Raw genomic sequence first — 26,518 nt, forward strand, 5'->3', positions numbered from 1 at the left:
GGAGTATCTTTTTTCGACAAGAGATACAATCCTCCAGTGCAGTATCACTTTATTTCAACAAGAAGAACAATGTGAGCTTGTTTGGATACTAAGGAAAATGTTCAAGGTGCTAAAATTAACACAGTTTAACAACTTGGTCTACCAGTTGTGGAGAAAGACAGTCTAGTGAAAAAGATGCCAAAACTAAACATTACATGAACGTGTGATGTATACAGAACACCTTGAGAGAGCTACCTCCTGGATCATAAATACAAAGAATGACAGAAAAAAAGTGAGGGAAACAGCGCAGGTATATTTAACTGTTACAAAAATATACAGTAATATAATAAGTATAAATGTGGAAAACTTTACACACATATGGCACAAACCTACATTTTCAAGACAAATACTTCACCGCAGATATTTGATGTTCAGTTACAAATTCTACAATAAATCTAATTACATTTCATGTAATTTATTGTAGGCCTACTTTATCAACAAATATATTTGTATGATATATAATATCACTGCAGATTAGTCAATTTTGTAATTTCTGTTATCAGAGTTTAGTACATGTGATTTACAGAACATTTAATCGGCACTTTTTTTTCATTTTCAACTAATAACACCATCTGTTTTAAGCGTCAACATGGCACTGTTCTTTCTTTCCCTGAGTCTCTCAAGCTCAAGCGTCTTCTGCAGCCACCATCCTCTCAATAGCAGCCCAGTCTATTTTGCTGAGGCTGCTGCCTTCGCTCCCAGAGAGATTTTCCAGCCACTCCATCCCTGAAAAACCAGCTCTGGCACCATCATCCCGCTCATCCAAAAGCCCTGCCAAAACCTGGGAAATGGACAACGAAGAGTCATTGCAGTTATTTCCCAGCTAAACAATCCACACATATTGTTTAAAGCACCAGGTAACCACTAGAGTGTTGGTGAGACTGATGAGAAATTGTGATTCTTACTCTGTTGGACTCTGACTCTTCAAGGTCCTGCAGCCTATTGAAGTCTGAACGGTCCGTCTCTTCTCTGTCTTCCACCTTTGAAGGCTCCCTCAGGATACCTCTTCCTACAGCTGTCCTTCCTGAGAAACTTAGGTTCACCCCCGTCCTTCTCTGATATCCAACATGCTGTTCCTCACTCTGGATAGCTGTGTGTGGTTTAGTGTGGTTCTTAGTGTAGGTGAGCATGCCACGTCTGGTCACCTGAGACAGACGGTCCTCTGGCAAAAAGGTCACTAAAAAAATGAAATCATCGAAAATAAATTAAAATTGTTTTAATGGAAAACGCTATGTCATTAAATATGATTAATGTCGTTAAATATGATTAAAATACCTGGTCTATGTAGTCCTAGTCTCCGGCGCCGATCCTCTGAAGCCCATCCCTGCTCTACCACGGACTGTGGACGAAAGTGGGCTGGAGTTTGCCCTGACTGGGGCTTAAGATTTCTTTTATCACTGGCTGAAACACTGTTTGCTCTAAGAAAAAGATAATTAAAACATAATTAATAACGATGGAAGCTCATCATCTTATTCCTTGGGTACTTATAAAGTCATTTTAGATAATCCATTCCACAGATTTTGATGTCCCTGAACAGACAAGTAGAGTCATTAAGAACTATCTTTAGTAAAAGGAACAACAGCCCCGATCTTAACAGGATGGAGTCAGTCCGGGATTATGTATCTGCCTGTCAAGACCATTACAGTTGTAGTCTGACGATAACTATCATAAAAATAATTGTCATTAACAATTTGATTGTCTTTGTCAAACCTTTGAACCGTTTCTTTAAATGCTTGTTGTTTTAGGCATGCTGAATAGCTGCATGTCTTTGGCTATAAACACAGTCACCATATCAGTGCGGCAAGATAATAATTCAATAATTTTTTGATAAGGTGCCATAGCAGGCGAAGGGGACATAATGAGATAAGGTCATAAAAAGAGCACCACCCAAAGCTGAAAATATGATGCTTTCAATTAGTTTCATCTAGCTCTTCATACACAGGTGAATTGAAACGAGGATCTGTATAATGGTGTGACCTTTGCACAGGTAAACCATCAGAACTTGTGCTGTTTCAAAGGTAAAGGGTGCTCAAAACCAATACTGATTTAGATTCTGATTCATGTGGAATACCTAAATGTAAACGGTTAATAGTTAATGATTAGAACACTATTATTATTTAATGAGGCAGGATCCCGATCAAGTTTCTGTTGCAGAAGATACCTGTGAGTGCTGCCAGCGGGTGGAGCGGAGGTAGACCGTGTGGCGGTGGGCAACGGAAGACCTTCAGTCTGTGAAGCGTTTGCACGAGAGGTGAGAAAGTCGCTGGCTAAAGAGCAAGCCTCACGGGTCCTCTGGTTGTATTGCTCCAGAAGCATTGTCCTATGAAATCCAAGAGAAGTAACAGTTTACACCTGCACCCACATACGTTTTGAGCACAGACAATGTTAATGACAACATACTTTTCTTTTCCATCCTTGGTTCTTGAAATGGACGGCCGACTTCTGTTTGTTGATTTCTGTGACAAGTGGGTGGACAACAATGTAGATTACGAAAGCGTAGCATGCAATGGGATAATAAAATAAAACATATGCATAACTCACCCTGGCTGGAGAAGTGGAGAAAGGTTTGTGCTCCCTCTCTCTCAGGCTTTCTCTCTGTTTCTGATAAGCAGCCAGCCTCTCCCTTTGTTTCCTTCTCATCCAGATCCTCAGCTCTCTCCTCTCATCCTCAGGAAGGACACGTTTCTGGGACATCCAGCCACTTTGCGGAGGGTCTGGCCTGCTGCGGGTCGTATCACTTTTCAGCTCAGGGATAGCCGTTGCAGCAGCAATTTGAATGAACGCTCATTTTAGTAGGAACCTTACCGGCTGTGGTGTGCACTCAGAGAAGTGGAATCATCGAAGTCAGTTGGAGATAAATACCCTTCCTTTATCAACTCGTCTAAGATTTCTGCCGTATCGGATAGCCCAGTTTGACCTGGATTCTCATCTGACCATCTAGAGAAGAACATGCACGGGGGAAGGATATTGCAAAATGAAAGAGGGAAAAAAGGGTAAGCACATCAATAACAGAAAACGTAAGTCATAAAACGGTTAAAAGACTCCTAATCATATTAAACTTACACATGAGATATCCCGTGTGCTTCTGTGAACTGATCATTTCTTCCTGCAGGAGAGAAATAAAAGAGTAACGAACAATATTTTGCCAAGTCTAGCTGTATTGTCGGGACGTAAACATTAACAAAGGAAGATAAGACTGATTTAACATGCAGTCATTTGCGTGTACACTAGCCACTTCCTTAATTCAGATAGAAAATATTTATATAAAATGCATCTTTACCTGGTGGCGTGTGAAGGTAGGAAGGACCAGCTTTGTGACCGTAAGAGGAAGGAGATGTCTTTCTTCCAGAACTGCGGGATTCGTTATGAAGCAGATATTCTTCTTCTTCTTCTTCTTCTTGGTTTTCTTCTTCATAGGCATCAAGTTCGGTGAAAAGATCTGGATCAGGTCTTGGTGTCCATGCTGTTGCAGAGAATATAAAAACTGATGTTAACACTATCTTACAGAGATTTTTTAGACTTTGTTACAGTGCTCTACAATATACAGTGTAATCTGTTGGACTATTTCTGACTTTTATGTTTATGTAGCGACTTGCTATACTATTTAAAATACAATGAAGTTGTGTTTTTTATTATAGATGAATAATTTTAGGCTCTACCTTTTTGTGGGACAGCGAGTCTGACAGTTTTCTTTACTGCTGCAGTAATTTTCGCATCAGGAGCCATGCCCGTGGCAAACCTTTCAATAGTGTTCACCAGCTACACAGAGACACAAACAAGGAATTAGACTTATGTTAGACTATGTGCCATAAATAATTTAAGCAAGATAAGTACAAGCATAACATGGCTATGTACCATCCTAGAGTTTGAGAAGTCCTTCTCCAGGTGGTCTGCAATGTTCTGTAGAGCAGCCAACTGGGAATCCAGCTCTGACAGGCGAGAAGAGAACCAGACTGCGGGAGGTGAGGATGGGGCTCTGTGAGGTGCAGCGCTCTGGCTCCTTATGGCTCGACAGATCTCAGAGTCAGATGGGTCGACTACCATGCTGTCTTGTGGAGTGATTCTCTCTGAAACTCTACTGGGCTCAATGTGGCCGAATGAAGGAGACTCCTCAGGGATATCTAAGGTTTACAATGATATTTATAAAAAGAGCAGATTATACCAAAAGTCTGTGCTTCAACATTCAGTATAAGACATAAAAACAGCATAAAAGCTATATATGAATACATATACAGACCTGTGTGAGTGGTGGGTTTCAGGAGACCCTCTGGAATTGTGACTGAGGGGTGTGGATGATCAGGTGCCGCGGCACCACCCCTGATAACAGAGGTTGCGAGAACGTGTAACTGAGCAGATGTAGGTGAAGAAGGACATACGGAAGGAACATCGTGGGCTCCTGGGCTGGGCTGCACTGTGCCTTCTAGATCTAAGACACTTATGAACTGGCGACCGCCCAGATCCTGCAAAATGAAGATAATAAAACAAAGAAAGTCAAAATATATCCTATTTAAAGTAACAAGTTGCTAGAATGCAATAAAACAGATATCTGCGCATACAAAATTGATGAACTCAAGAGTTCATGATCACTACATGAATAATATAATTGAGCGTTGATGAGTGATTTCAGGATTATATGACAGGCTACGATGCAGAAATGGTGCTAAATACACTGCACAATCCAAAACATCAATTCAGAGCCGGTACAGGCTAAAGTACTACTTTATGTGTACTCTTACCAAAATCTTGTCAGGTTCCTGTGGTGTCTGCTCTGTGTCTTGAACACGACCTTCATGGAGAAAACACATACAGTGTTTAATTCCAAACATACTTCAAATAAATCCACAACCAACAACAAGCAGTAAGTTGTCCTTGTTCCTGCAATTTCAAATCAACTTACATTTGGGGCTACTAGCCATCGCAGAGGCCTGCACGGACACAGATTTATTCACAAGCACAGGAGGAGAAGCTGAAAGAAAATAATTCAGCAGTAAGCCCAGATTCTATGTTCTGTATAACCCGCACTTAAAAAAACGTTAGCTCCGACTCTGAACTCACCGGGGTCTGTGTTGGTGAAAGCATCGTGGCACTCAGGGGGTCGTTTAGATTTGGAAGCAAAGGCATGGAGTTCAGCTGAAGTGGTTGCAACCTCGTCCAACAATCGCTGGCCAGTCAGCAAAGAGTCAAAGGATCGCGGGGCTTTAAGAACAGCAGATAAACAGAGCTTTAAATGGCACATAATAATGCTCACAACTGTCTGATGAAAGAATTACATGATAGCGGTCCAAAACTAAACTGCTGTCAAAAAAAGTTCCAAGATCTGAAGGAGTGTTTGTATCGTGCGTGTACGTAATCACCTGTAATGTCATGTCCCTGTGTGATCTCTTCAGCAACGACAGGATCTTCACTTATAGGCACGTCTGCTGGCTAAATACATATTGGAGCAAACACAAGACGGTGGTTTAACATAAAATATTTCTAAGCAGAAAATACCTCTAATGGGATTAATATTATTCCACCTCTTGTGTAGAGATGATGGACTCATCTGGTCTGAATGTGACCTCTGTTTTTCTTGCCTTCTCCGTTCTCCTCTTCTGCCTAAAAACAACACGAAATTGAATTTAGTTAGTAAAATAATCAGTGATTTAAAAGAGGAATATGCTAATAGTAAAACTAATATGAGATATGTGCCTTTTATTGGAGTTAGCCATGGAAGAGGTGGCAGCCTTTCCAGTGTTTTCAGTGGATGGGTTTACTCTAAGTAACCGCAGCTGAGCTTCTTCAGTGTTTTGCCACCCCATCACTGAACTCGCCAACTCTTCCATGGAGAAGAGACGAGCCTTTGGGGTCGAAGGAGCTGCTTGAGGCATCACCTGCGTCAGGACAGAGACAGATCTCCTTTAATAAATGACAAGATTTATTGATAACCATTTAAAAAAATCCTCTTACCATTTTTGGTCCTGATTCAATATGAAGAAGCTTGATCACATGTGTTTCTCTCGATGGGACTGCAATAAAAGTAGGCGGTCTAGAGAAAGATGGCAGTTTGGGGAAGGCGATGCTGCTTTGTGGAACAGGCTGAAAGTGCAACAAGCGAAGGCCCGGCATTGGTGCCGGAGAGTGAGCCGGTAAAACAGGAGGAAGTAGCGAGGGCTCTTGACCTCTGGACTGCTCTGACGGCCAAATCAGAGGCTGTGAGTTCCTGGTAAATGAATCTCGTGGGGGATTAAAACTGAGTTGTCTTTTAGGAATTGAAGAGCCATTAATGTTTTCCCCACACGATCTGTACTGATAGGACTCCAGAGTTACAGGGTTGGTAGTGTGCGGTATTTGTGACTGTTGTGCTGGTGGATAGTGCTGGACGTTCTGCTGTGGCAACAAAGGTTGGTGAAGCTGAAGTAACTTCAGTCCCGCGATCGTGTCATTTTGTACACTAGCATTAGAAGACACTAGCACAGGAGCATCAGGAACAGCATGATTGGTGTTAGTAGTGGCCAGGAGGCCCTGAGAGGATGGGATAAGACTCCTGCTGTGCCTCAGCTGCATGGCTGGTGACCCCGCCTGGACAGAGAGTGGCTGCATTTCCTGAGGGGGAAAAAAAAGTATGCTGAGCTTTGTTTCTGTCTTGTAAATACTGTTTATACAGAAATGGAAGTGCACATTTCAGCAATACCTGATAATTTACACCTGCACCAGTGGCATAGGGAGGGAGACTAGTGTTGGTGTGATACTGGTCGGCTGCTGAGGAGGTTTTCGCTGAGCTCTGCATGACAGGCCGGTCTGCAAACATGCATGCAGCTGTTGGATTGAGCAAGGGGGTGTTGAATCTGGCATTTGCCACACATCCCTGTGTTTGAGGTGCTACAGAGACGGTAGTTTGAACGGGTAAGGTGTTTGATTGAGGGATGAATCTGGTAGGAAACAACGGTGGCATGCTAGCTTGTAAGGAGTTCATGTCAGACTGTGCCAAAGCAACGCTCTGCTGGGCAACTTGCAGGCTGGAAAACGAGGCTCCCAAAACCTCCATCAGACTCACGTAGTTGATATTCTGCAATGAAGGACAAATATCCTCAGTTAAAAGTTTATTTTTTAGTCCAATCACTTCCTTTAGAGCCGTCTGTACTTACCTGAACCAGTCTGAATAAGTCTTCACCTAGACGCTGTCTCGTTGAAGGAGGCTCAGAGGTTGATGGCTGATTGGGGGCTGTAGAAGCTACAGTGGGTGCACCAGCTGTGGAGCTTTGAGTCTGAAGGCTTTGAGATTCTACAGCCGTGTTGGGGAGCAGCACGCCAGCTGAATCAGACGGTTCGGCATGAGCTGTAACTTCAGGCTGGGCAGCAGGAGCAGCGAGGGGTTCTGGTTGTGTAGGACTTCCAGCATCACTGTGGCTTCAAACAACAACAATGTCAACATCAGCAACATTTTTGTATGTTTTAGTCCATGGTTCCACCAACTAGGAAATATAATTATATTCAACATTTGACAGCAACTTACAGAGACGTGGACCTGGACACATCTTCAGCTTTTTCTGAGTAGTCAAGGTCTGCAAGCTTTAAACTCTGGAAAGGAAAGCACAACCATTATTTGTGTCTTTTGGCAACTTGCATGATACGTACGAATGGTGGGAATAATAACTGGCTCTATTAACCGTTTCAGGCGTGCAGACGTTTCCACTTGAACCAGATGATGGCATTTCCAAGCCCTCGCTGGGACTATGTGTGTCTACAAATGTCAAACACGTCGGTCAATAATCTGCGAGGTGCAAGGGCATTACAGCAAGATCCTGCATAGCTTTGTTTCATACCTTCTTTTTCAGGCGTAACATCCAAGTCATCGGGAAATGGCGGTGGAGAACTGGACTGTTTCTGCTGAGCATCAAAGCTCAGCACTTCCTGGTCAGTAGAGACAGGCGTCCTGTGAAATGTCAGGTCCTCCGGTTCATCTGTACGAGAACCACTGCAAGGAAACAAATAATATATAGGTAGAACTAAATTCAGTAAATACGAAACAAAATATAACTGCTGTTATAGTTTCTGAAGTACCAATGTGTTGCTCAGCTAGTTAAATAATGTACCATTGTGAACGATACATGAGGCACTCACATGGATAGTTCTTCTTGCTGTATATTGTGATCGAGGCCAGTAATGGGAGTGTTGGCAGATCCAGGGTAGCCTGTGTCAACGCTGCTCTCTCTGTCCAGCTTCTTATCCACCTCAGGTTGCAGCACAGGGGCTACAGTCCATTGGATTTCTGGAATTTGGATGTGCGCGCTGTAGCGGTCCGTCCCGATTAAAGCCGTGTACCTGCGCTCCAGCAAACTGAGGGAAGTGAGGACGGCGGGTGCTGAGGCTTTGACACGTATCACTACTCCTTCATCAGCTGTTCCCCCGACTCTCCCCCCTTTATCTTTCTTCTTTTTGCCATGATGCCCCAGTAGCACCCTTCTATCAGCCCATCGTACCGTCCACTCCAGCAGCCTGCCCAGCTTGGTAAACTGAGCCTCCAGTTTTGGATCCAGGCCTTGTTGCAAATCAATCACAGCTTCAGACACTGAGGAGCCAAACATGAATGTCTCTGATGGCTTGTCAAAGGCACTTTGAATAAGATTAGTTTCAGGACCTCTCTGGTCTAAAGCCACACTGCTTTGCTGTCGGAGGCCAAACAATCCTTTTTGCCTCCCAGTTCTCCATCCAGGATGTGAACTGGCGGAAAGGCTAGTCCTGGACGTGGGGGCTTCACTCCACACGGAGGACGCTTGCACCTCATTTGTTGCCCCTCCTTTCGCGGGTTTGTAACAAGAGCCAGCTCTGAAAACTGGAGGGTCACCGCCCAAGTGCTTTCTCGACGGATGGTGCCCATCTCTTTGACGGCGATGTATCGTGGTGAGCACGTCAAAGGTGAGAGAGTGCAGCTCTCTCTCCCTCAGCTCAGCACAGAAATCCTTCAGCAGAGGAACTTCGCTGCTGGAGTCCCCTCCATCAGTAGCGTCCTTCTCCAACACGTAGCTGAGAAAGAGCTCCAGGAAATTGAGATACTCCTCATCTTCCAGCTCAAACTCCCAGGTACCAACTACAGGCAGGGAGGGCTGCTCATCGCCGCAGTGATCCTCCTCTTGAATGGCACTCTCAATCTTGACAGCAGTCTTCTTTGTACGTTCTCTTTCTCTTACTTTTTTTGCTCCTTTGTCCCTGAAAAGAACAACACATCACCATTGAATAAACCACTACACATGAGATCATGAGAATAATGGGAGTTCTTCTATTAAACACTGGCTAACCTGGTCACGGCCCTGCAATGCTGGTCAGGAGTGATAGCCTCAGATGTGTTCTCTGCTGTGTCGCCATCACTACATACTGGGGGGAAGCCACAGTCAGTTAAGCTGCTGGTGCTCAGAGTTGTACCCAGCGACAGTTGCTTTAACACGGACATCCCGTGTTTGCTTCCCCTGTCCTCCTCTTCCTCTTCTTTCTCCCACAGGTGGAGCACAGGGGAGGCCAAGTGCCTCTGCAAACGTGCCAGATGTTTGCGCCGTTGCCTGAATTTGTCTTGAATTAGAATCATCATCAGCTCGTTCGTCTCCTCTTTCTCCCCATCTGGAGAACACGCAGAAGGGTGAAGAATGATTAGAAACTATTTCTAAAAACATATCGCTTTCATACTTTTAAGGACTTTATAGTATTTTGAAACAACTTGGAAAATGAAAAAAGGGGCTTGTACCAATGACATTGCATTGCCTGAGTCTCTGCAACACGGAGTTATACTTTTCTCTCAAAGGGACTCTGACAGACTCTTCATCCTCTGGGAAGGTGCGCACCAGTGTGTCTGCCACCTAATGAGAAAAACAGCCAAGAATTTAAAAAAAGAACTCACTCAAGATCAGGCAGTTTTACTATAATCAAAAATGTGTAATAAGGCGAGGAGGTATCACCAGAGACACAGGAGGTAGTTCAGAAACCAGACTGAGCAGTATGTCCTGAAGGATTTCTTCAGCATTGAGGAAGTGAGAGAAAGGCAGAAAACGGAGGGCCCAGCGGAGAGCATCAATGCAAGCAGAATTCACTTCTGCATCACCAGAGCTCTATGAAATACAAATACAGAAGAAAACGTAAGAGGGCACCAGAGGCTGACGACATTACTGAATATATCACAGAAAAAAATGCAGTACCTGTTCATCTCTACCACGCTGTCTTGCAGCCTGATACTTCCTGCAGTAAATGGAGAGCTGGTCCCTGACGTGAAGCATCCAGCACAAAGCACACAGCTCCCTGAAGCAGACTTGTGACAGAAATACAGTTGTTAAGTACCAACTGAATTCAGATAATTAATTATGATATCCATGATTCACTGTGAGTGGCATCTTACTTATAGTCTGAATAGCGTCAGGGTCCAGGCGACTGTCTTTTTTAGGCCCCCGTCTGAAGAATCCACTACGGCTGATAAACTTCATCAGCCCCTCTGGGAAAGCCTTTTCCTCTTCAGGAGCTGATGGATAGGAATACTTCTTCTTGATCTGAGAATATACATAAATTGCACTGTTTAAATGGCGTGGGATTTCAGAGGACTGTGTAATCAGTAAATGAAATGTAAATGTTATGGTATGATGAGCTTTGTTAGCAACGCTTATCTTATTAAATCTGAAACATCTCTCCAGCCCTGTCAAGAAGTACCTTGTATAGCATGTGTCTGGCTCGGCGCAGGCGGCTGATGTACCACTGGGCAGCAGGATGGCAACAACGACCAGATCTCAGAAGCAACAGCAATCTCTGAAGAACTCCAGACACTTTATGTCGACATGCTACTTCCGCAAACTGCCCTGCTGTTCCCATTTGGTCCTAAACATTAGACACAGAAAACATTTAATTATAGATTTTATATGCAACTGTACTGAATGTGAGAGCTGATCTTCCATTATTGTACCTGTGTGTTGGGAGAAGGCTGTGGGCAATAGAGAGGTGGAGAAGGCAGGTACAGTCCAGTCGGCACTAAGGTAGGAAGGGAGGAGCAGAGTTCTTTAGCTGTGTCCATCAGTGTGGACAAGGGTGAAGACATCACATTTACTCCTGCAATGACTGAAGCCTTCAGAATGTCCTGTATGGAAACTTGTAACTGGTCCCAGTCTTCTACCTCTAAAGGATCTAGAAAAAAAGAAGTTGAAGTTAAAATTTAAAGGTGTTTATGTGTGTGTTGGGATAATCAAACAGCTGTCAGGTTTCACTCACCTGTAAAGCTCTTGTCACTATCTTTATTCCTGCCCTCTTGGGAATCCACCTCATTACCAAGAAGACTCTCCAACTCAGCCTGGAAAATGCTTTCTGGTGCTAAAATTGTCGGGAGGTGGAGCTCTCTCTTTCTGAGCCTGTCATAAAACATGTCGAGGGAAAAAAAAGAAATTCTCAAACTGAGTTCATTCTTGTGATGGGAACAGTATCAGCAAATTGGGATCATACATGCTGTCTATATGCTGTCAAACTGACCGGGTGAAGTCGAAGCGGTCATTGCAGTAATTTGTGTAGGCCAGGCTCAGAGACACTGCTGTCTTCCAGTCTCCCAAATGATAAGCCAGCCACACACATTCAGGAAGCAGACCCCCTATCAGGAGCAGGTCCTGGGCGTATTCCACTGTCCACACCTCTGACAGATGCTGCTGCCGAACTGCTTTGGCCACTTCCTCCTGACACAGTGGCACCAAACGCCCAACGCTGGGGGCTGAGAAAAAACACATTACCAAACGGCAATATTCATGAAGACATCATCTTTTAAGTGAAAAATAGGTTTTGGGAACACACCATGAGGTAGATGTAGTGGAGGCAGGACGGCCACATTGTGAGGAGGAAGGATGTAGAGCGGTTGGTTGGTGAAATAAGAGGCCATGAATCTCCCCAAAGTCTGAACCACCGCACAGGCTGCATCAGTGTGAAGGTCCATCGGCAGCCACGGGCAAGGAAGAGCATCTGCTGCACAGACAAAGGCAGACAAAACATAAGAATTGCCTTCCTTTCACAGCAGCTTAGACTTCAGTTATTTCTGGGTATAACACATTGAGGCCAAACTGTCAAAACGTGTTTATACGTGCTATGATTAGCCAGATGAGTGAGGTGAGAAAGGAGAAAAACGGTCTTCTTCTAGCTCTCGTCAGTGAGTTGTTATTCAACTACCTGTTACTTCATGTGTGCAACGCTATCACCATCAATGTCTCTGCAGAGAGATTTTCTGAAAATGTACACTGCTATCCCATCTCTCCCCTCCCTCTTGTTTTTTATGGCAGCCAGCTTTTCACTGACTATAAACACATTTGATTTCTGATGTGGTTAGACAGCGCCATCATACACTCATTCTGAGATCATAACCCAAGCCTAACTCTGAGAAATAAATGAAGATATGTCCTCTGCAATCAGACAGCTGGATGTCATATAAATCATACCAGGATGGTTTGGTTTTGTTACGTGGATACTTCATGTTTTCTTGAAAGTTTCACTTTCTAGAATAGGTTAATTGTTTGAAGAATGATTAGAGACACTTTGTCTGTCCACACTGTCTGGGCTTCCTGTCTATGTTTTTGAGATAGCGCCTCTCTTGTGTAATAGTATAACAATGTTGATCTGTTGCAATCATTAATAGCAAGCAGTGATGGTCCGTTTAACATATTTTGTTTAACACATTTTGAATATGTTAATGGAGGTGCTTTATCTTTGTTAAAAATAGTAAATGAATAGAACAACACAGCCCTGTACCTAAGATACAGGGCCATGAGTAGTGTGGCGTACAAAGAGATTGTGAATTAAAAGCAAGATATTCAAAACACATGTTACATTATGTCATACAACAGTATGCCATGACTGACCGGTGATATTTTCCTTCTGATGTCCATCCCTGTGCAGTATCAGCTGCGCCATGTGGTCCCCCAACTCCTGGGCTTCTCTCAGATGGTACTGTGACAACAGACTATATAGGAGCGCCAGACAAAGCCGAGTCTCCTGGAAGACACTACGATCGCAACCTGACAGAAAGACGTAAGGTAATTATTTCAGACTGAGCGGAACCACTTAGACTGGTATTTTAATGGGAAAACTGAATAAATCGTTCTCACTTTTGTTAGCCTCTTGACAAATTTGTAAACGCCACGTATCTGCACTGTTTGGGTATGAGCCACACAGGAAATGATGTTCACCTGAGGAAACAGGAATTAAAGTCAATGTTTGGTTTATTTCCAGAAGCTGGATCTATAATTACAATTAGACAGAAAGTTTTTCTGTTTCAGACCTGGGTAACTCAGCAGCGGGGGACCCTCTTCCAGCCTTTCGCCCGTAGCCTGCAGAGCTGTCTGGATCTGGGACATGATGACAGACAGCTGTTGCTCTTCCTCTTCCCAGCCATCATAGTCTTTAAAGTCATTCAGTTGTTCCATATACTGTTGGGTGACATCATACACCAGCTGCCACACTCCCAGCAATCTGGCAAAAACACAAAAAGCAACACTGTTGTTTGACTTTGAGGCGTCATCTGCTCAAATGATCAATAGCATAGCATTCAATGGTGAAAAGATTAGCCTATTCTGCATAATAATTAATGTATAAAAGGACAAAAGAGACTTCCTCTACCTGCTGGATGGTCGCTGAGGAAAAGGTTGAGCCTGACATGCAGAACTGGATTTCAGTTCCTTCTCAGCCTGTAGCAGAGGCACATGGTGTACATCCGAAGGCCAGAGCTGCGCTGGCTGGGAAAGAGATTCCTTCTCTGCAGAGGACCAGAGAGTTCTTTGTTGCAAGCTGTAAGTGTGGTCAAGAGCATCAGAGACCAGCTGCAAGACAAAAATCACTCTGGACAGACTTTGAGATGATAAATGATTGTGACTGGTCTGGTAGGAGTAAGGATGACGGGTCAGCAGAAGGCATATGATCCGTTTACTGAACTCAACCACCAGCCCCAAGCAGTGGGGCCCATCTGAGTGAGTGCCATCCCAGGGAAGGAAAGACAGAAGTGCTTTGGTGAGGTGAATGAGGCGAGAAGACACTGAGGTATTCTTTTCGTCTGTGCGGACCCTAGAGCTGGGGATCAAATGGAGTAAAGCAGCAAATCGCACCACGCAACGGAGCGTATGCCTCAGCAGACGAGCTCTGTGTTCCACAGCATTTCCAAGAGACATGCCAAAAGCCCAGGCAGTCAGCAGCCTACTCTGGATCTTTGCAAGTTCACGGGGAAGAGGAGTCTTCCTCTCTGCTTCAGGAAAGTCTTTTTCACAGTCTGAGCATGTAATTGGTGTAGTATCAGTGTGTGTGTCCAGGGCATGAACAGTGTCAAACATTGAGGCAAACTCCAAACGCCCTCCATCCTCCACATGAGAACCAGCAGGAGGTCCGTCTAAATCGGAATCATCTTCAAAGAAAGCCTAGGAAACCACACACAGAAAACAGTAGATTAAAATACTCTCTGCACCTGAATAGAGCAACAGTCAAGACACATTATTATTCAGCATCCTGTTATTTTCATTCAGACTCAAAAAGTCTAATTCTAATTAACTTACCTGCACACTTTCAAGAAGCTCCTTAGTGCCGCCCAGTGTCTGCTGGTCCTGCAGGAAAAGTGGCACATTGGAACCCTGAGTAGCGGCTGAACGGACGGTGTCTGTGGTGCTGGGTCGATACGCAAAAGCGGGGTTGAGCTCTTCAAGGCTGCTGTCCAGATTCAAGCAAGACACTGACTCCAGCCAAGACTTCACATGAGTCTGAAAATAATTAATGTGAGTACATTGTATTATGAGGAATTGCCCTCGAAGATGAACATAAACAGATTGAATTTAAAGTACACCTGTGATTTATCCAGCATCCGGCTGGCCTTCTCGAGGTCCTTGCTCGTGTCCTTTAGAAGTGTTTTCAGTAACAAGGCAGGAGAAGGCCTGTCTAGCACTCTCATAACTGTGGCCATGTAGCCATCAGACACAATGAGATACAACAGTCGGGGATGCCAGGTGACAGAATACCGCTGCCTCAGGACATCCCGCACAGACATGCTAGAGCTGGACAGATGGGCTTCCCCTTGCCCTGCAGACGCTGGTGGTCTGTAATTGGTGCAAAAACAGAATAAACTGTTGTCAGAGAAAGCAAATAAGGGATGACACATAATAACACAACCCATTGCTCGTATACTTCATTCCCACTTAGGATGAGTGAGACTACATTTTGATAGCCAAGTGAAAGTAGTAAAAGGTTAGCAATAAGTAGACATGGTGGACATGAGAATCCAGATAAATAAAAGATAAATACTGAGAAGCAGGAAAGCCTCGAATTAATGTATACCTGTAAGTGACCAGTGGGTGAAGAGGTAGGAACTGTGCAGGTCCAAAGTCAACACTGCAACCAGAGCTCGTTAGAGTGAGAAGCCCCCCAAGATGAGCCAACATAAGAAGGGAGCCTCTCTTCAGAACACAGGCCAAGAAAAGGCCTCCAGGTGACCAGCTGACACTGCCCACCCAGTACGACCTGAAAGAGAAAATATGTAAACCCTTTATGAATAAAAGCTCCATTAAGTCAAACAGATTTCCAGTGATGCTGGGATATGATCATACACTGCTATTCGTATTGCACATTTAGACACATTGTTGTTGTACACCAAGTGATTGCTATACAATACAAATCACATCACCCATTTGCATTTTTCTTCATGCTTACTGACCTTATATATTTAGGGGGGATCTCCATTTTCTTACTTCCACAACCTCCAAGGCCACTCGATATTGAGACAAAATTCTGGGTGCTCACAAAGAGGACTTGTGTAGCCTGTGTTCCAAAACAAGAAATACACAGCTACAGTTTTCTACAGACCAGTGGACGTGCAAAGATGTGATTAGGAAGCTGATTAAGAAGTGAAAACTGAAACAGAGAGGGCACAGACTTACCCTTGGCTTTCTCTGGTTCAGGACGATGGCTAACAGTCGGCCGTCTGGAGAGAAGGCAGGCACCAAGGCCCCTCTAGACTTCACTGGTTGGCATGGTGGGGTGAGACGAGACATTGGGTACATCTTGGTGGTCCACTGTACGCTGTATCCCACAGAACTAATAAGAAAAATATACCATTTTAACTACTGTAAAAAAAACAAAAACAGTGAGACCTAAATGTTACATAAACTTGTTCATTTACCCCACTCTCAAATAGCTTTCTTTCCACTGAATTTTAAGGCAGGTGACTATAAGTTTCTTTCCAGATGTGAAAACGAAGGCTGATAAGCAGGCATCACCCATAACCTGAGGGAGTTTAAAAAAACATAAATAATAATATTTTAATAGGGAATATAAGAAATAAACATCAGGTGTCATGTACTGAAACATGACGCAAATGTGTATTCTGTACAGTAAGCAGACCTCTGTCTTAACAAAGATGGTGTGTTGGGATGCTTCTTTGTCTCGTGAAGATGGTAAAACAGTGCCTTCAAGGGGCTGTATGTGAGCCCACCGTCCGCTGACTGGACCATCTCGCAGTCCTGTCAAATCCCTCACATCCATACACTCCCACAGGAACACTTGCCCAGTTATGGCTACCAGGAGCACACGCGTCCCGTCCAGTGAAACCTGGAGAGACAACCACCTGGAATACCCTGTTAAAACACAGACAGTTTAATGTTAATGGCGTTAAAGGCACACAGCACATACACTTAGTAAGTACTGTTATATCAATGATCAAAAAGGTACATGTACATCTCAGAATCAAGATACTGTCCACACATAATGGACTATATCTAATCTGATAAAATATTAAACCAAGGGGGATAAACTCATTAACATTTAATGTGTGCTTCCCACCTAACAATGCGTGTGTCTCTATACAACACATACCTTGAACAGAAGTAATAATCTGAGCTACTTCTGGGACAGGCGCAGCAGTCTTCAGCATATCTTTATCCCTGTTCCACAGAAACAGTTCTCCTGATACCAAAAGTCCACAGAGCCACAAACCTGAAAAAAAACAAAAAAAAAAACAAGAGACAACTGATGTATGATCAAAAGCGACTACCTTTGGTATTGACTTCCTTTGAGTTTACATGTTAAAACTCACCATTGTGCGACGAAGCCATTGTCACAACACTGTTGAGCAAAGGATGGAGTTTAGGAGTCTTCTTCTTGGTGCGACCAGACACCATGTTGATCTCACTGATCCGTTTGTCATCTAACAGAAACACGGACTCCTTCTCCTGAAGAGCAGCAACAAAGGCTTACAGTTATTTTCTTTGCATAGGAGGACAGCAACGTTTTTTGTGTCACTGGCTAAAATCTCCTCACCTGTCCAAGCCAGCAGAATCGCGGCCACGGTTTCTTCCGTTTGATGCTGGATGACAAAACTACCTCCAACCTCAGCTCCATGTTTTAAATCCTGCATCAGTTCTTCGTTATGATTATGCATTCAGTTTGGGTTCGTCGAGACTGCAGGGTCCCACTACACAGTCAAGATTACACAAACATATGCTGACTGACAGTTAAGATCTTAGACAAGCCACGAACTCACTATACGCTTGCTCAATAAGTGGCATTTACCAATAATGTCAATATACCATGTTACTGGGTGAAGATATCCATCGTTTGAACCAACAAAAACATCACCATGACCGTTAACTAGCATTAGCCACCTAGCTATTTTCGCTTCATGCTCGGACAAGTGGTCCCTAAAAGTATCTCAACTATATTGGCTATACTCACGGGTTTTGCTTTTATTAAATGGCTACGGCAGTGTCAATATAACTGTCGTATTACATGTTATTCCGTGGATAATAGTGGAATATTTCGAAACTCCCTCCGCTTCAGAAACCAGTGTTGTTTCCCATGATCCTCTAGGAGGAAGCTCCTCGCGTTGCCGTAGGAACGTAAACAGACGTCGGGATGACGCCGCCGCCCTGAGGAAAACAGAGGAACGTCTACTGTTTAACGTCCTTACTCTGTATGACCCAGATACTCACATCTACAGCAATAACCTTATAAAACGGAACCCGTTTTTATTTCATTTGTGTAATGTATTCAGCACCGTATTTTCGCTGGAGACCAAATATTTGGTTATGTTTCTTCTGTTCTGTTTCAGATGTTAGCTACTTTACCTTTGAGCCTCTTACTCAAAAGACTATTAGTTTCCATGTCTTTCAGTCTCATGCTTGAAATATAGAAGTATAATTTTTGGTTACTTAACTAACTTGATCTTTTTTTTAGAAAAATTTCTACGTTTTTTATTATACCCTTATGGACCATTTTGCTTACAATATCACCAATAAAAGCAGTTGTTTCTGTTTGTTTTACATTCATTGGTAATAGAACACTGATAAACAAGGAGGCATATCTTCCCATTAAGTGTAACTTATAACATCACTTCCAGAAAAGACGTGAAAAGCATAAATAGAAATTAATTAATTAATTAATTGTTTTCACAGATATTTGATGTAAAGTGCTTTATAAATAAAATTTATTATTATTATTATTATTATTTTCAAGGATTCAAGGATTCAAGGATTCTTTATTGTCATTACGACACATGTTGGTACATGGGAAGGAACGAAATTGGTTACTCTGGTCCCAATTTCAAGCCATAAGTAAAGAAACAAAAAAACAAAAGTATAAATATAGAATATAGAATAAAATTAGCTTTCCAAGTATTATACAAAATAGCAGGTATGTATAAATATAGGCGGTAAAAAGTATCAACATAGAATTTAACAGCAATTTTGATCTTCAGGGTAAACACAGCTGGGATTGAAGTCATTGATTGTAACCCTATTCCATTTAGAGTTTGGTCATTGATATTGTGCATGCTAGAAAATCATCTATTCAGTGCAACTGACAATAAATAATTGTAATAAAATATATTTGATGATAGAATATTTGCAGTTTATGTCTGATTTTATATTTAATTTCATATATAAGATGCCTTTTCATCAGTCACAATGTTGGTGGTGTGATGATCCTCTTCTTGGTATTAAGAGATCAGGACTGGAATTGCATCAGGCTCCAGACAGAGACAGATTACGAGGAGGATTTAGAAGCGCACTTGTCAGTGTCTGGATTGAGTGATGCTACTTTAATTGCTTGATGATTTGGTGGATGCCCCCCATGAGGTTAAGAGACTGAAACAATGTTGTGCACGTACTCCTCTTTTCCTCCCGTTCTGTTTCTATAGATTTTTAACTCACTTTGGAAAACTGTGGCTTTGCATTAGTTTTCACTAACTAATTAAATGATATAACAGGAATATAATTAAATTTGTGATTATTCATTCTGAATTATTCTTGCAAATTAAAAAAGTGTACCTGACTGACTTGAGGTTTGCATAGATGAAAAGTGGTTTGCAAGCAGCATATTCAGTTCTTCATTTACTTAAAGTGTTTTGTGGTGTAAAACTCACATTAGTGCATGTAATTTATCAAGTATTGTCATTGTTTTAATGCATTAACTGCAAGGCATTGTATGGTATTCTGATCGGGGGCTGAGCCCCCCTGATGAGAGACACGCCAGGACCTCTTCAGACCTTGCATTAAGATCAGATCTGGGCAATCCGATCAGTGTGCCCGGTGAGGTTGTCAAACTCCACTGCCAGACAGAAGCTCATTTTTTCAGAGTGCTGTGCATTGCTCATATATCCTCGACATTTATTGCAGTTGTTGTTTAAAAAAAAGGAAGTCCTGCCTGTCTGTGCTTGGTGTGTGTCAGCTGTTCCCAGGAACCATGAACTCCTCTCCAGGTGCATGAAAGTGGTGAGGATTACATTTTTTCTGCTAAACAACTTTCTTTCTTTCTCATAGATTAGAAAAGTCACATTTATGCGAATAAGCCCTCATTTCCCTTAAATCCAATGTTACATTATGAAATAAAAAATCACTCAACAAAGCAACAACTATATTGGGCGTCACTTCAATATAATTTCCCATAATTCACAACAACAGAATCGCATTTCTTTTCTACAAAAAGTTACTTTACAAGGAGAAAATCGAAAATAGCGACATTTTTGGGCTTCATTGTTCTCCTTAAAACGTCCGTGGTAAGAGCAAAATATTTCGTGTGTCTTCGGGGGGCAATTATAGGGGCAAGTCGAACTTATCCACACTTTACCACACAAGACCAAGCCTGAGCCCTACGTAAATAAAAAAACAACAAAAAACTTACGCACTTACGTTTACGTTTTTAGGACGAACGTAGTTGCTATGGTTACCTGAGGCGCATGCCCAGTTTACTTAACCCACTCATCCCACCTCTGGACGTTGTAGCAACTAGCCGCTGTGAAGTTTTTATTTTACCGCACATGAAACGTAAATGTAAATTCCTCGCATGGTTAGAAAACAGGTCTCTGTCACTCTAAATTGTGCTTCAGAATTCCCGTTTGACCCCTAAAGCCTACTTCAAGTTAAAAGGTAGGCTGTGGGTGAGACCAGCGCCACACGTTTTTTTGTCTAGCTAATTATCCCTTTTCCACTTAAGTAGAAGTTAATGTTTAAGAAGCCTAGCTGGACTTTTGACAAGTAATTATAGCTGTTTTAAATGTGTTTTCAGGATACAAGTAACTACTTGCGAGAACCAAAAAGGCCCTACATCACTTGCTGCAAGGTAAATATGTACAAACAGGTGGCTCCAAAGTTGCTGTAAGTAGGTTAGCCAAACTAAGATGGTGGAAGATGGGGGGTGGCAAGTTATCAGGCCCCAGCTTGAGACCATAATTGCAGATTAATTTCTTAGTCATTTCACATTATCAGTAAAAATCAGTGCTTAAGATACAGTTCTGCATTGATTAAGCTATGGTGCAGGTGCAAACGCAGATTGGCAGGGTAGTGGAACAATGTTGAAACTGATGCACCTATTCCTATATCAGCTTTTGAGTGTAATTTAAAAAACAAAACAAAAAAAAGTGGAGTAAGGGGAATTGTGATATCTTGTGATGGTGTGCAAAAGCTGCACACATTTTCCAGAAAATTATATCTAAAGTGGATTTTGCATTATCAAAACACGCAGGGTTTTCTCATACTTTTGGAATCGAAAAATATTGTGCATTTTGCTGAAATAAGCTTGTTTTGATATATTTAGATAGTGTGATGTTATTTTATTTTTTCTTCCCATGTGTTTTTCCAGTACGAAACATTGCATTTCTTACAATGCCCAGTAGGTGGTGCCATTTTATTTTATTTCCATCTTAAAATTATACACTCAATGTTGACTCATTTCCCTGAGACACTGTGTGATGTCAACTTCCACACACATACATGTGTTTAGGAAATCATAGTTTTTGCTGTTTTTCTTTTGGGATCATTATGAAATGTGCATTCTAAAAACATCACATTTTTTTATTCATTAAAAATCCATGAAAATAACTTGTGGCATGAATTGAGCGCTCCAATGAACATAGCAATATACCCTGAATCAGATATGGCAGGTGAAATGTGGAATAATTAAGATTTAATCTGTAATATGAATACTCCCTGCATTGTTAGCAGTGTTGAAGATATAGTGGAAGCAAAGCGAACTAATCTGGGTGTGTCAAGGCTTTTTCTAGACACTTGCTTATCAATCTAACAAATGAATGAATGAGCGAAAGAACAAAAGCGTTCATATACAAGTACATATACATTTGAGGATTTGTCCTTCGAAACTGCAACAAGAGAGCTTGCATGCACACATTTGTGCTGAATGGACTTATTGAAAATCCTTTGGAAAGACCAAACAAAAAAACTTGGTAGACTGAAAATAGGTTTCACATTTTAGAAAGGACAAATATTGCCATTCAGTATGCCCTTTAGTTCAATCTGTAAAAGGTAGGAAGGTTCTCTAAAAGGACTCCTTTCAAATGTAGGTTCATAATTGGAAGAAGATTCTGTACCCTTTGTGTCTGTTAATGATCAAAAACAAGAAGTACATTTTAGTGAATACTGTAGTCCTGAGCTCAAACAACCTCCAGTTCATTTTGTGAAGTCCGTCACTCAGATGTTAGCATTTTCTTTTAATAAGTTAGACTTCTGTATTCTTTATTTTAATTATTAATTTAATTATTTTTATTGTGGCAGATCACGGGGTCATTAAAGGTTCTGTCTTAATTTGCTAAGACACTACACTAATACATCTAATGAATTGTTAATAGTTCATACTGACATGTCCAGCTGAGATTCGCATCGTCGCCGTGCAACTGTCTGCAAGTCTCGACCGTACCATCCAGTCCACAGCCGGCTAAAAGCAATATGTCGTAGTGAAATGGATAACAGATTGATGGGGTTTCTTAGAGAAAGAGTTGGCACATCCTAAAAACAAGGCCAGGTGCACGACAGGAACAAAGACTACGACTCAATATACTCGGGGCACAATACCTCCCAGTGGATTAAGCCTGTGTGGAGGAAGACAATAGAACCATTCTAAAACTGTAATCTACTGCATCTACTAACTCCTGCTGTCTGCTGAATACCTAGCAGCAACAGTCAATGAGCGGACTACGTCAAGTTTGCTATGGTCGCGTTTAGAGTATAATGGAGATTTTAAACTTGGACATGGCTCAATAGAAAGTTTTGAGTTGGCCAGTTGGACAGGCTTTGGTTATTGCGAGGCCTCTTTTGGCCTCTTTGATAGTATTAGTGGAGAATGGAAGTGATATAAATACAGAAAATGGTGCAGGTTAGATACTATCCTGTGCCGTTTGCTGCAGTGAAGACTATAGCCTCAGTTTGTGGGATTGCTGCTCAACCAGGTGTTCTATCAAGGCACTCCCCCCTAACAGTTATTTAAAATTAATTATTTAGACTATTTAGAAACGTCTTTTTGACACCTATTTTCATTTGTGTGTAGTTAAGCTTTGTTTTTGTGCTTCACATCATGATCGAATTTCATAGCTGTCCCCCGTGGCCGTCTGGACACCTCTGCACACAGCGTTTTCACTTCTGCTTCCACAGCAACGGAATTCACCCCCAGTAAAAACTGCACACTCATCTCTAATCTGCCAGTGCAAACTGAAAATTCATCTCTTCGGGGAACATGTGCTGCCCTTGCCTGCTTATCGCTTCCATCTTAATTAAGTCTCCCTCGCCTTTACCTTGCTCTTCCTGTTGCTCATGATATTGCCCCTTGCTCACAGAAACAGTATAGTTTTAATAAAGTAGAGGAGGAGACTGTGGGGAGTATGGATTGTCTATTTTTGTGTCTGACATGTCCACTTCTTTCCACCAGCGCAGCCACTGCCATTCCACAGCAGCATTATCTGCCCAGCTTCCCCTTCAGGAAAGCAGAGTATGAGTTTCAGAGAACTCCTTTGTTTTCCCTTCAACTGTAACTGATAAGGACCAAATGAATCAGGGGCTTTTTCTGGAAGGACAGAATGAAAGGAAAGGGAAAATGATTATGACTTTTCAAAGTCCCAAGGAAGGGACAAGAGGCAGGGTAAAAGAGATAACAGGAGATATGATTTTTGTCAGCCCAAAAATAGTCCATCTGAGGGCATGCTCTTGTTTTGAGCGTGCACTGTGCACAATACTTGCTGATTTGAATTTGAAAACTGTGGTAGGCTGTAGGAAATCTGTCAACCTGATCCCCTTTAAATAAAGCCTGATTTGGGTGCCTTCTTGGTGGGTGGGCGGTTTGGTAATCGGGATTACCATGAAAAGTTCATCTTTAGGTTAGTGGTGCACTGCCACTGGGTAAGATATCAAAACAATGTGCTGCTAGCTATAAATAGCTGTAAAGTAATCTGGATTATTGCCACACCGACACAATACTGGTTTAGTTTTATCCAATCTAATGTGCACACACTGATTATTAGTCAGGGTATTAACATGTTTTTTGGTTTTTATCTTTGTTTTTTTGCTCTGGAGGCACCTGCAGGTTGCTTTAGTTTTTTATCTTTTCCCTTTTGGCTTCAGTCAATTTAGATTTCGTCTCTTCAAAAATTGTATTTTTGAACTGAATGGTGTAAGTTCATTTAATGTCCCAAGACACAAGTTCTAACATGGAAAGACTTAATGTCCCTCTGGGAGACACCGCATCAATTCTTGATTACTGAGCAAGCATTGCTAAGTTAACCTTGGCTCTCACATTTTATTAACACTCTTGCCCGTGTGCATTTTTCAAGTGAGTGCAAATTTGTCTTGACAGCTGACAAGTACAGCTGCAAGCAGCACGGTAAATGTCGCTCATATGTCTTTGGCATCTGCTGTATCATAACACAAAGTACTTCTAGTCTTTTCTAGAGCGATACTGCCTCATTAGCAGGGCTGCCTCAGCATGTCACAAAGCTTTATGTTCACATGTAACAGATATGGCATACCTTTCATATAGCGTATCTATAGTATTGATCTATATGTGCTCTTGCTCACTCTGCCATACACTGCATGCCTATAGCACGCACACACACTGACGCACACAGACAGGCATCAAGTTTCTTTCCTCTCTTCTTCATAGCTACTCAAACCATCCCTCCTGCTGTAGCAGTTAGCATGTTGCTTCAAGATGACCTGTCTCAGAGTTTACCTACGCAACCCCCCTGCCAACTCTCCGGAGGTGTCGCCCTTCCTCATTAGTACCCATGGTGAGTAAATTTCATTTCTTTTTTTTATTTATTCATTTTCTGTGTGTAGTAGATGATAGTTTTTTTAAAAAAATAAATAAATCCATACTAGCAGTGTGTCACTGTCAGTATCTGTATTTATCAAAGTTGTCTATGTTGTATTTTTTGCCTATCACTGGCAAAGTTAAAAATGCGTACACGCTATATAAAGTCACGTATGTCCAACACCATGGATACTCAATCCCGCATTGTGTCTAATATGAGAGGCATATTACTCGCAGCAACAAGTGGGCTCAGATGTAGCAGCATGTCCTTTGGTTTGGTAATGACGCTTCCCCTCCTCATCTGGTGACACCTTGAATCATTTATAGGGCATATTATCCGAACCGGAGGAGGGTGCACCTGCACTGTTTGCTGAGACTAAAGCCTCATCCATTATCCAGTATTTATCAGTTTGCACAAATGAATATGGATAAGGTATTATAGGGGCGTGGGGTGTGCTGTAATACATGAAATGCATGTGTGGGCGTCACACAGGTGGAGGTCGGGGTCATTTGAGGATTTAATATTTTTGCTGTGAAACTGCAGTGTAGTTATGGTGTTCTTTACAGGTTCTTTAATCTTTACAGGTATCAGTTTGCAAGGGACAAGATTTTGTTACTGGACGCTTTCTCGTTTCTGTTTGTTGTGCATGTGGTTTTCACCAGTTATGTTTCAGTGGCCTGAACAGTGGAGAGCAAAAGAGTTGGAACGTCCTGTCATTGTTGGCAATCAAGCTAACATGTCAAGTTTGTCGGGCAAATAGTGGATTTACTGGATAAAGCTCATAAAAGTGTAACTAGGGTGTAAAGAGTCTGGTCGTAGACAGATTCCTGTTGTCTATAATCTGGATACACTGCAAGCCCTGAAACATTGTTTATTGAGCCATAAAGCTAAAGGTCTGAACACAACAGACCAACATAAAATAAGGACCGACACCAAAGGCCAACTATGACGTTACCTCACATCGCCTCTTGTTATTTCTTCCCATGCAGAATGTACACTGATCAGACATAACACTATGACCACCTTCCTAATATTGTGTAGGTCTCCCTTGTGCCTCCAAAACAGTTGTGACTCATCAGAGAATGGACCTTCTGAGGGTGTCCTGTGGTGTCTGGCAACTGAATGTTATTAGTGGGGCCTTTGGATCCTATGTGTTGAGGCGAGGGTCCTTCGGGGATCAGGCTTGTTCCAGTGCATCCCACAGAGACTTGATCAGTTTGGGATCTAGTGAATTTGGAGGCCCCTTATGCTGTTTTCCATGTTTTTTTTTTAGTGTCATTGCTACAGAGTGGGGGTGCCAGATCTGGTCTAGATGGATGCTACATGTCTAAGTAACATCCACATGAATGCCAGGTCCAAAAGTTTCCCAGCAGAACATTGTACTGTCACAAGATGGTCAATGATATTCACTTCACCTTCAACAGTGTTCATAATGTTATGCCTGATCAGTGTATGTGCCAGCATCTGCCAAGCATTGTGCTTCCATGCTTATGGATCCACCTTTCCAGAAACACTTTTTTCCTTGCTAATAAATTTAGTGTCATAACTGCATGGCTTGTCAACATATTGATCACTTTGTGGAAATATGATTTATGAGTACCTAGTGTAACCCTAGACATATGCAAACTCAGAGCACAATCTGTTTCACCTCACATCTGTTTACAGAAGCATAATTCAGTCCATCCTGTTGCATGGTTCATGCTGTTTCTTCACTATGTTATCCTTCTCGAACAGAAACAAAAACACATGTATTTTTGATCGCATGTCTGCCTCCCTACCTACCACCTTCCTAGATATGAACAGAACCATCACACACACTTACAATTATAACTAATGACACTGTTCATATTCTTAATCAAGACTAAACATGAGTGCTGTCTTGTTTCAGATATACAAGACCTTAAAATGGAGTAGAGCTTACTTTGGCAAAACCTTTAGCAG

General features: G+C 42.2%; 1 protein-coding gene across 1 annotated transcript; it reads right to left on the minus strand.

Moving 5' to 3' along the window:
- Positions 1-39: 39 nt before the first annotated feature.
- On the minus strand, positions 40-17,531 carry cplane1 (ciliogenesis and planar polarity effector 1). The gene is made up of 48 exons (XM_084572436.1): positions 17,308-17,531; positions 17,084-17,219; positions 16,864-16,983; positions 16,393-16,625; positions 16,172-16,275; positions 15,930-16,086; positions 15,707-15,810; positions 15,331-15,513; positions 14,843-15,092; positions 14,559-14,759; positions 13,636-14,423; positions 13,298-13,488; positions 13,125-13,205; positions 12,879-13,034; positions 11,824-11,988; positions 11,512-11,743; positions 11,257-11,393; positions 10,955-11,172; positions 10,705-10,869; positions 10,400-10,547; positions 10,203-10,312; positions 9,966-10,115; positions 9,755-9,866; positions 9,315-9,630; positions 8,140-9,225; positions 7,842-7,993; positions 7,686-7,759; positions 7,532-7,596; positions 7,164-7,425; positions 6,710-7,084; positions 5,986-6,621; positions 5,701-5,909; positions 5,556-5,634; positions 5,394-5,463; positions 5,095-5,235; positions 4,937-5,005; positions 4,776-4,825; positions 4,277-4,499; positions 3,834-4,160; positions 3,320-3,502; positions 3,103-3,145; positions 2,845-2,976; positions 2,581-2,761; positions 2,440-2,495; positions 2,201-2,359; positions 1,315-1,457; positions 945-1,216; positions 40-820 (listed from the first exon to the last, which is right to left on the minus strand). Exons 1-48 carry the CDS (start codon positions 17,386-17,388, stop codon positions 665-667), a joined length of 9,681 nt encoding a protein of 3,226 aa, XP_084428562.1. The 5' UTR covers positions 17,389-17,531; the 3' UTR covers positions 40-664.
- Positions 17,532-26,518: the final 8,987 nt, after the last annotated feature.

The sequence above is a fragment of the Chelon labrosus genome, assembly GCF_963514085.1.
Source record: "Chelon labrosus genome assembly, chromosome: 22".
NCBI classification, from domain to species: Eukaryota; Metazoa; Chordata; class Actinopteri; order Mugiliformes; family Mugilidae; genus Chelon; species Chelon labrosus.